The following is a 10,108-nucleotide window of genomic DNA, read 5'->3' as shown; positions in this document are numbered from 1 at the left end:
TAGTCACTTCCCTTCTTCCCTCGTGCATTAAATGCCCTTTTGCGGCTAGTGGGTTTGCTAGTCAGAGGCGTTACTTCATTAAATGAAGCGTGGGACCTGGCTGCCACGTGACGATTTGACTCTTAATATCTTCGGCCGTGTCCCCTTTGTCCTTCGGCCTCGGCCTGATGATACCGTGGTTGTAAGGCCGAGATGACTATGCCTTCGCAACTTTTCCTTTGTTTTGAGAAAGGAAAAAAATGCCGCATTTTGGATCACGAATAGGTGCTGAGGCCGAGGGGGAAAACCCCTTCGGTTAATGTACGACCGTGATTTATTAGGCACAAACAAAAATATCCTCAGGAAAAGAGCGCGGTAAGTTCGCGGGCATTTCACTCCAAATTCATCTAAGTGTTTTGCCCTATATTCAACTCCTCTTCCTCTTGGTCACCACCTTTTCCCTTCATTCCAAAACCAAAAATATCAGAGTCCTTAGGGTTTTCCACTCTTCATTTCTTAAATTGGATACAAAAGTTCGAAGAGAATGTGAGTATCAAATCTTAGTGTGCTCATGCTCTGCTAGTTGGGGTGGCAACAATTCAGGTGTATTTCTTATCTATCCAAAGTTATTATAGTTCACATGAATGTATTTTTGCCCACTCTGTTCATCTTTCATTCTCTACAGAGTATTTTTCTCTCTCTCTATGTACATCTCTCAGAAAGTTTTGTGCTTTCTCTCCATTCCTTAGGTACCTGACATGAATCTCACTCAATCTCAAGATGCTTCGGGGAGTTGAACCAGGGAGAACGTTGAAATGGGAGAAAAGTGAAGATTTTTAACAAACAATCAAGAATATTGAAGAGTTTGCTGCCGACAAAGAACTGGGTTTGTGTTCTTTATTGGCCAATATTCCTAATTTTTTCAAGCTTTATAGGTGGGCATTCAATATCTCTACATATCTGAACTACAACTAATCGAATTAAAAAAAAATTAGCATAATTTTTAAGTAATATAAATTATCACTCTCCAGTCAAGTTTAGTTGAGTAGTGGAGTTAGATTCCTTTCTTCTTATCTTTCCCATGGATTTGAATTGTATTCTTTGTCTTATTAGGAAATTAGGATAGTTCCTCTTCTTTTTAGTTAGTGGCGGCAAGGAGTGCCCACCACCTACTCGACATTTTCCCTCACTGAATTTACTACACCTCTTTATATTTAATCAACATATCAATATCATTTTATTTATAATAAAAAATTCAAGATATCACTATCTTGTGGCACTGTAAAAAAAAAAAATAGAACATGGAAATTCATCTTTGTTGGATGATAAAATTGATTAGGAAAGGTTCTTATGCTAATATAATATAGGTTATAGGTCTTTTCATGAACTTTTTAATGCTTTTGTGTTTTAGTTTTTGTTAATTGGTGATATTATGTCTTCTAGTAATGTATGGCTGGTTGTTTTGATATAAGTTATAACTATAAATTGAGATCAGTAGCTTTTTTCTTCTAGAAAGGAATATATATATGCTTATTGGCAATAGTAATATACTATTTTAATTTAATTAGGATGATTCTATTATAAAAAAACCTACAGATCTGGAAGAAATTGATTACCAATTTTAATCATACTTTTCTGATATTAGTTCAGTAATTGCAGCCAAGTATTATTATTATTATTTTTTGTATGAAAAGGAAGTATGATTTACAAATTTCTATACATTTCTATTTATATATTGCATTGCAAGATTAATTCTTATCTTGGTAATGCGTGTAACCATTGGTGAAGAGAATGAAGTGGCCTATATTGCAGGGAAGGTTTTTTTAGTTTGAAATGGATAAAACTTGGATGTCAAAAGATCGAATGTCAAAAGAATATGAAGATGGTGTTGAGCAATTTATTGCGTTTGCTGTAAGTCATGCTAGTAACCCCAAACTCATGAAATGTCCATGCCAAGTCTGTGGAAATTTGATGTTTGAGACTCCTAAAGGGATAAGAGATCATATGTTTATAAGAGGTGTTGATCAAAGTTATAAGATATGGAGTTGGCATGGGGAGGTGGCTGATATTGGAGGAACAACAATTAGGGAAGTAAATTTTGATCAGTCACCTAAATACGAGGAGGTCCAAGAAACTTTACAAATGGTTAATGCTGCTTATGATCCTTGTACTGCCAACCATGATTCTTTTACATGTCTTACTTCAATGCTTGAACTTACAGTGAGTTGTATCATTTTATACATGAGGTAAGCCAATGCTACATGACATTTTTTGAGGTATATTGTATTGCACTACTTTGACGTATTTCACTTTGTTTAGACAATTATATGATCATATGAAGGATGAAGGTCTACTTCAGATGTTTGGCTTTATCAATCCTGCTATTGTATCATTGGCTGGAAATTTAAATAATCAACGAAAACGGGATGAGAGATCACGAAATATAGCAGATCGTTTGGTGAAGGCAAAAAAAAATCAACTCATAATCATGCCTTATAATCCTGCGTAAGACTACTCTTCAAAGCTTATTAATTTAGATTTGATTATGTAAAATTTACTGAACTCGACTAATATGTACATATTCATTTGCCATAGGTTCCACTGGATCTTAATTGTCCTTGACTTCTCTTCCATGACTGTTTATTATTTGGACCCATTAAGGAATGATATTTATGAGGATGTCAGAGTAGTTGTAGACAAGTAAGCCATTTCCTATTATATTAAAATTTTAACATACTTTTCATTATGATACAATCAATTAAACTAATGATATTATGCTGGTCTATAATTTGTCTAGTGGGGTTCGAATCTTATATATATATTTCAGTCTTTGCTCTGTTAAATCAATTTATTGTATTTTATTACAATGAGTATGCTAACTTGGTATATGCTGTGTGAGATCTTATTGGCTATTTCACTCAATTAATATTAACTCTCACTTGGTAGATGATGTGAGATGGGAATTCCAATTTTGGCTCTTTGAGAAGATGATATATAGGATCACAAATGTGATTTCCAGTAAGCTCTCTGTTTTTTGGAAAGAAACTGAAAGCCATTGATTGTTTGTATGGCTGCTGTGGTCTTAGAATCTTCATGAAATATGGTAAATTTGTTCATAGTTTATACTTGTTCGAAAATTGTTCGAAAATTCTAACTGATTACATGTATGTTACTTTTCATCTTTGGCAGTTTTGTATCAGATGTAACTGCGAAATTGTTTGCCCACTGCAAAATTAAGTATCATATGCAGTTTTGTTTGGCAGGTCTTGTTTGGCAGTTTTGTTGTAAGGCTGCTGGTCATCTGTTCTGAAGGTCTTGTGTGTGCTTATATTCTATTTTTGTCACTTATAAAGTTATTTGTGCAGTTAGACTCTAGTAGTTGTACTACTTGATTATTTGATCCTACTATCTTTCTTTTAATGTGCATTTCAGGTCCTATCGAAGTAAGAACTCTCTGGATGTAAAATGGGGAATATTGTACTAGAACACAAGAGGTTTCTACTGGAAAAACTCTTTTTATTTATGAATTTTAGTGTGTATATTTGGCAATGCATGGCTTGTATAGTTTGTTGAAACTAAGTGAACAAATGCACTAGTATGATGTATTTTCAGTTGATTAGTTTCAATACATGCAAATTATTTTTAGAAGTATTCTGTGCTTTGAATTATTTTTTATTGTGATAAAGTTAGCTCTTTTGGTTTCCCAGATTTAGTTTTGATTAAGTGATAAGCTCTTAATAATGAGATTAGTTTTCATAGTTGTAAAATAATATATTGCATAGGCCAAACCTAGTCCCAGCTGGATTTTATAAATTTTTTTTTAAAAAAAGGGCTCTTTATCCCCACCTAATCCAGCGGGATTATAAAAAAATTGTTGGCTCCCCCTTGTTTGGGAAAAAAAAAAAGGACACATACAACAAATGTCACGTACGTGATGCATTTTAGCCGTCAAGTAAACTTCCATGTGACGGTTCTTACATGTCAAGTGATTTTAATTGACACTTATTAGATGTCAAATAACTACAATGTTGATCCTTAGAGCCGTCAATGAATTGTTAGTTGACGGTTAAAAGGTGTCAAGCGGAACGATTAGTTGACGGTTACAAAGCGTCAAGCACAATGATTACTTGACGGTTAAAAGGCATCAAACATAATAGTTACTTGACGGCTCAAAGCCGTCAAGCGTAAGGATTACTTGACACTTAAAAAGCGTCAATAAATGGGGTACCCCTTTCCTGACAGTGGTATTCTTGATGGTTTTTGCACCGTCAAGTATTACGTTTCCTGACACTTTTTAGCCGTCACTAAAGGGTGTTTTTCTTGTAGTGTCCATTTTCTATTTGGGCATATATGAGGTTAGACCTAGAAAGATACTCGGGAAATTGGATAGCATTAGGCTCATTAAGAACTAAAATTCGCCTCCATCTCTTTGAATGTTTGATTCATCTATGTTGTAGCCTAAGATCCAATGATTTAAATTTATATGCATGTTTCCTTCAATGGATTGGTGCAAAATTTGCTTTTACAAGAATATGATGCTTTTAACCCACAACCTTGCTGGAAAATAGATTGCCTAACGAGGATGTCAAAATATATTGGAAGTCAAAATAGTATGATGGAAAATGGTTTGTCTGTAATTTTGTCAAAGAGCATAACCATGATTTCTATTGAGAGCATATGTTAGTATGAAAATTGTATTGGCATTTCTTAGACTCTAGCATAGGTTGTGAAAGAGTCTGGGTGAATATCCGTTGGAGCCATCATTGGTGCAACTCAATCAATTCAAGATTTTTTCCACTTGTGATTTGATAGGAGGCATCTGATTCAAGTAAATCATGACTTAATCAGGCATTCATTTTAGGATATTCGTTTAGAGTCATTATCAATCAAGTCTCTATGTGAAAACCTATTTTTAAGGAATCTGGTATTTGTTTAAGAAAGCTTTTTTGAAGATATGCTCTAAATGTGTCCTTGTCCTTGTCTTCACATTTAAGTAATTTATTTTGTCCTTGGTTTCTGTTTTCTTTGGAAGTCACATTTTTCTCTTCGTCAAAATTAATTGAGATTTTCTTGGTATTAATTTTGAGGATATTGGATTTTATTTGATAGAGTGATTAAATGATTATCTGTCACATCCTGGACTCGGGGTACAGTGAAAATCCCATGCTTGGTGAGTGAGAAAAAAAAAAAGAAAAAAAAAAAGAAGACGAAATAAGGTTTAAAATTAACTTCTCTTATAAAAAAAAGATCCAAAGTCGTTCAAGTGTACAAAAAATAAGTAAACCTCTATCACTCTCATCTAATTCAACCTCAGCTCACCTAACATCTGTCTTTTCAATTTTACAAGGGTGAGCGAAACCACATCTCAGTGGGGACATGAACCTTTTCACGGTAAATTAAGTGAAAATCAATGCTATTGATAAAGCCCATCAATCTATAGTTGCCCATTTCATCTTGAAATGTTCTTCGCGTTGTCCTAAGCATGACGGTATGCTCGGATTTGAATTTGGTCACCGTTTGACTATCGAACGGATATTATGTGATATCCACGTTCAATAGGTTTGGACCGTTAGATCGATTCAGTTTCAAGTTATGTTGTTCCCTGTACCTCTAGCATAGTGTAGGAACTTACAGATCAAGAATTGGCGTTTTGGATACGCCGAGTCAATGATTCTAGGGTTGGGCGAACCATTCGTCATCCGATTGTGTGACTGGTTTAGATTCAACTGCTCAATCAAGATCAAACCTTCGGGAATTGTTTAGTAGACTTTGTTGGGCCTATAGGAACTTTCGAATCTGAAATCGGAGGTCGTGGGCCCCGCGAGCCTAATTGATCTAGATGGTGAGCCTCGCCGGCCTAATCGAGACCTTTTGGTTAGGAGGCATATGTGCTTTGGTTGTTTGATTTTAAATTGGTATTTTGCTATGAGAGTTTTATTAATTGTTTATGAATTATTGTTCTATCGCTTTTACTTTCTAACCATGATATATCTATGTTTAATTTTATGTGTTAAATGATTTAAAATTGGATTCTGTTGCCTTCAAAAATACTGTTGCCTTCAAAGGTATTGATGTCTTCGCACATCCACGTTGCGTTCGGAAATATTGTTGCCTTCGGAGATATCGATGTCTTCAGACATCCCGGTTGCCTTCGGACATATAGTTGCCTTTGGAATGTCTTCGTACATACAGTTGCCTTCGGAATGTCTTCAGACATATAGTTGTCTTCAGATTGTCTTTGGACATCCCAGTTGCCTTTGAATTTGTCTACGCACATATGACATTGCCCCAGAGTCTCGGAGACGCTCGAACTGTGTGGTGCTAGGATTTGTGTCTCAGGTTGACCACTTATCCTTGAGTTCTGCTAGGATTTGCATCTTGGGCTGACTTCGTGTCCCCCGATTCTGCTAGGATGTGCCACATGTGGAGTGGATTGTTCCACATGTGTAGTACTTGGAGTTGACGGATTATCCAAGGAATTGACGGATTATGTTTGGAGTACACCTATGTGGAGAAAAGTGCAGTACTGATATGTTTATAAAGTTAACAGGATATTCTTCGCCACCTTACTCATATTATCTGCACAGGGTTGGGCAGGATCCCCAACCACTTGCCCAATTTGTATACACTTGTGGGTGTTGTAGGACATATGCACTATGTGGAGGGTTTGCCTTCGGAGCTATTGATGTCTTCGAACATCCCAGTTGCCTTTAGAGATATCGATGTCCTCAGACATCCCGGTTGCCTTTGGAATGTCTTCAGACATACAGTTTCCTTCAGAATGTCTTCGAACATATGGTTGCCTTTGGATTGCCTTCGGACACCCCAATTGCCTTCAAATTTATCTACGTGCATATGACATTGCCCCACAAGTTTCGGAGATGCTAGAACCGTGTGGTGCTAGGATTTACGTCTCATGTTGACCACTTATTCTTGAGTTCTGTTAGGATTTGCATCTCAGGCTGACTTTGTGTCCCTCAATTCTGCTAGGATGTACCACACATGTGGAGTGGACCGTTCCAAATGTGTAGTACTTGGAGTTGACAGATTATCTATGGAATTGACGGATTATGTTTGGAGTACACCTATGTGGAGAACATTGCAGTACTGATATGTTTATATTGTTAATAGAATATTCTTCGCCACCCTGCTCATAGTATCTGCACAGGGTTGGCCAGGATCTAGGGGTGGCAATTTCAGACACGACCCGATACACGACTCGAAACCCGCACGATAAAAAAACAGGTCAATTTCGGGTCAACCCGTTATGACCCCTTTATTAAACGGTTGAGTTTCGAGTCAACCAGCTAACCTGCTATAATACATGTCTAACCCGTTTATTAAACGGGTCGTGTCAACCCGCATCCGACCCATTAACCCATTTTATTTGTAAACTCTAAAACCCTAGCAGAATACTTATTAATAATTTAATACCCTCTAAAAAAATAATACGCATATATATACAGAAATTCTGTTATGCGGACATCCGGACGTTATTATCGTGCGGACGTCGTGTATTTTGTACTACTCCTCTCTGTTTTCCTATCTGTTTACAATAGGATCCGCACGATAATAACTTGCGGATATCCGGATAAGAGAATAACTGATATATATATATATATATATATATATATATAATATAAACATTCCCTCATAAGTTCATAACCCTAGCCTCTCACTCGTACTTTACACTCTGATACTTACTCACACACAGCTGCCCAGCCTCATCTGCTCACCAAACCAATTGTCTCCTCTCCAAGTCCAATCCAAGCCTCATCTTTACTCCCTATGCTTTGGTCTTATCTCCGTCTACCTCTCGACTCTCTCTCGTCTACCTCTCGAATACCCAAATGATGAGAAAGGCTCTAAAATTGCCATAGCCAGAGTCACCCTTCTGTCTTCAAGCATCATCCACCACGACCCAGTATCAGGAGCCCCCAAAACGCCGCAATCATCCTCCACATGTAAGTGGTTGCTGGGTTTTCTTCATATTTCGTTTTGCCAAATGTCTATATTGCTTCACAGCAGCTTTTGACTGCTTGGATGTGTTTTTCTTTCATGCTTCAGTAATTTCTAAAAATGGCAACCATTTACATATAACAAGTAAATGGCAACCTTTGTGTTTGTGAAAATGCCCAAATGATAGATACCCAATGATATTTTGTCTATCTAATTGTATACATGTTGTCTTCACACATTGTTGTTGGGCTTCCATTAATGTCACAAGATGCATTTTCATATGCAGCCTGTTTCCTTGAATAATTTTAACTTGTTTGACATGCAGTTATGCACTTATGTTGTTTTGCATAGATTCTGCTTGATTTATTTTTTTAATATAAAATTATTATGTTTCATATAGGTGGAATGGATCCTTTTGAAGGTGTATCCGAAAGTGCTGAAGGTGGAGTTGTAGAAGTTAGAAACAATGTGGTTGATTCATCAAACAACAACAATGCTATTGTAACTCAGACTGGTAAGCGGCGTAGAAAAATCACATCAGCGGTATGGACTCAATTTGAAATTCTTCCTATAGATGAAAATAATGAGCAAAGAGCAAAGTGTATGAAATGTGGTCAAAAATATTTGTGTGATAGTAGATGTGGTACTGGAAATTTGAAGTGTCTTATTGATACCCGTGATTTAGGCCAGTTATTATTATCTAAATCTGAAGGGGCTATCTTAACAAGGTCTTCCAAGTTCGATCCTATCAAGTTTCGTGAATTATTAGTGATGGCAATTATCATGCACGACCTACCCTTTCAGTTTCACTACTACAAAAAGGGCAAAAGACGACCAGTAAACAACGACGGTAGATCAAAAAACCGTCGTTGTTTTTTAAATGACGACGGTAATAGAAACCCGTCGTAGAAACATACTTTAAATACCTAAAAAACGGCACACGTATAGATATTTTGAAACCACGACGCACCAAATTAAAAAAGCGTCGTTTTATTACAAAGGTATTTTCAGAGTTAAAATCTGAACCTAAAAACAACGACTGCATCTATGAAATCACCGCTGTAGAAAGTAAAGACGACGATATAAAAATAAGACGCCGTGTTAATTAATTAATAAACACGACCCAATTTTCTTAGTCAGCGACGCATAAATTCAAAGGAATCTACGACGGTTAATTACAAAAAAAATCGCCGATTTAAATTAAGTTACCACGACTGTAAATATAAATTTATCGACTTTTTAATTATACTATACTACGACGGTATCCATAACTCTACTGTCGCATAATTGTACTAACCACGACGGTTTGTTAAATTAACGACGTACAAATTTTATGCCATTATTCGTCTATCATTACCAGAATGAACTCTGTTCCTCATCATAATCGAACCAGAATGAACAAAGGCAATGTTTTAGAAGTGGATGATGTGCCAATTACTCTCACAAGGAGTTTGAGGGCAATAAGCTTGTCTCAGCCGCCAAGGAAGGTCTCAAGCTTGATGAGAGTGAAGACGAGGCAAAGAAGAAGGAAGAGTTGAAGGAGAAGTTTGAGGGACTCTGCAAAGTTGTCAAGGATGTTTTGGGTGACAGAGTGGAGAAGGTTGTGGTGTCTGACCGTCTGACCGTGCTGGACTGCCAACATGGAAAGAATCATGAAGGCTCAGGCCTTGAGGGATAATAGAGCGGCTGGGTACATGTCAAGCAAGAAGACCATGGAGATCAACCCAGAGAACCCTATCATGGAGGAGCTGAGAAAGAGGGCTGATGCAGACTTTGTTCTCCTTCTGTGCAGAAAGACAATTTTTTAGATGATGTGTGCATGTTTGTGTCTTTCAGATACACAAACGCACACACACATCAACATCCAAACTGAAAAATGAAAGCGAGATGAGACAGAGAGGTGATGTGCCTCCAGAGAATTGAGAAAAAGTTGAAACCCTAATTGAAAAATGAAGACGACAGAAAGACAGAAAACCCATTATTTATAAACAAATCTTATATACCACGTCGGTTTTTTAAATTATCGACGTTTATATATAACATACACGTCGTTTAAATTTAAAATAAGGTCGTATAAATTATTTAACAACGACGCTATATAAAAACGACGTTGTAATTTTTTGGAAAATTAATTTATTGTGTAATTAAAAAACTTACACGTCGGTATGAG

At 36.5% G+C, this 10,108-nt stretch overlaps 1 protein-coding gene across 4 annotated transcripts; it reads left to right on the top strand.

Annotated features, from left to right (window-relative positions):
• Positions 1-427: 427 nt before the first annotated feature.
• On the top strand, positions 428-3,599 carry LOC110768232 (uncharacterized). 4 transcript variants are annotated; one of them, XM_088256075.1, is made up of 7 exons: positions 428-582; positions 729-865; positions 1,768-2,225; positions 2,299-2,484; positions 2,575-2,679; positions 3,243-3,291; positions 3,412-3,599. In XM_088256075.1, the coding sequence occupies exons 3-6, from the start codon at positions 1,813-1,815 to the stop codon at positions 3,265-3,267; spliced, it is 729 nt and encodes a 242-aa protein (XP_088112201.1). In that variant the 5' UTR covers positions 428-582; positions 729-865; positions 1,768-1,812; the 3' UTR covers positions 3,268-3,291; positions 3,412-3,599. The 4 variants fall into 4 exon arrangements, with proteins under 4 accessions (XP_088112201.1, XP_088112200.1, XP_088112198.1 ...); XM_088256074.1 differs by having other exon boundaries at positions 429-582; positions 1,792-2,225; XM_088256072.1 differs by having other exon boundaries at positions 429-582; positions 729-914; positions 1,792-2,225.
• The last annotated feature ends 6,509 nt before the right edge of the window (positions 3,600-10,108 follow it).

Source organism: Prunus avium, chromosome 7, assembly GCF_965620075.1.
Source record: "Prunus avium chromosome 7, drPruAviu1.hap1.1, whole genome shotgun sequence".
NCBI classification, from domain to species: Eukaryota; Viridiplantae; Streptophyta; class Magnoliopsida; order Rosales; family Rosaceae; genus Prunus; species Prunus avium.
Note: the sequence above shows the minus strand (reverse complement) of the source record. Positions and strands in the feature narration are given on the sequence as shown.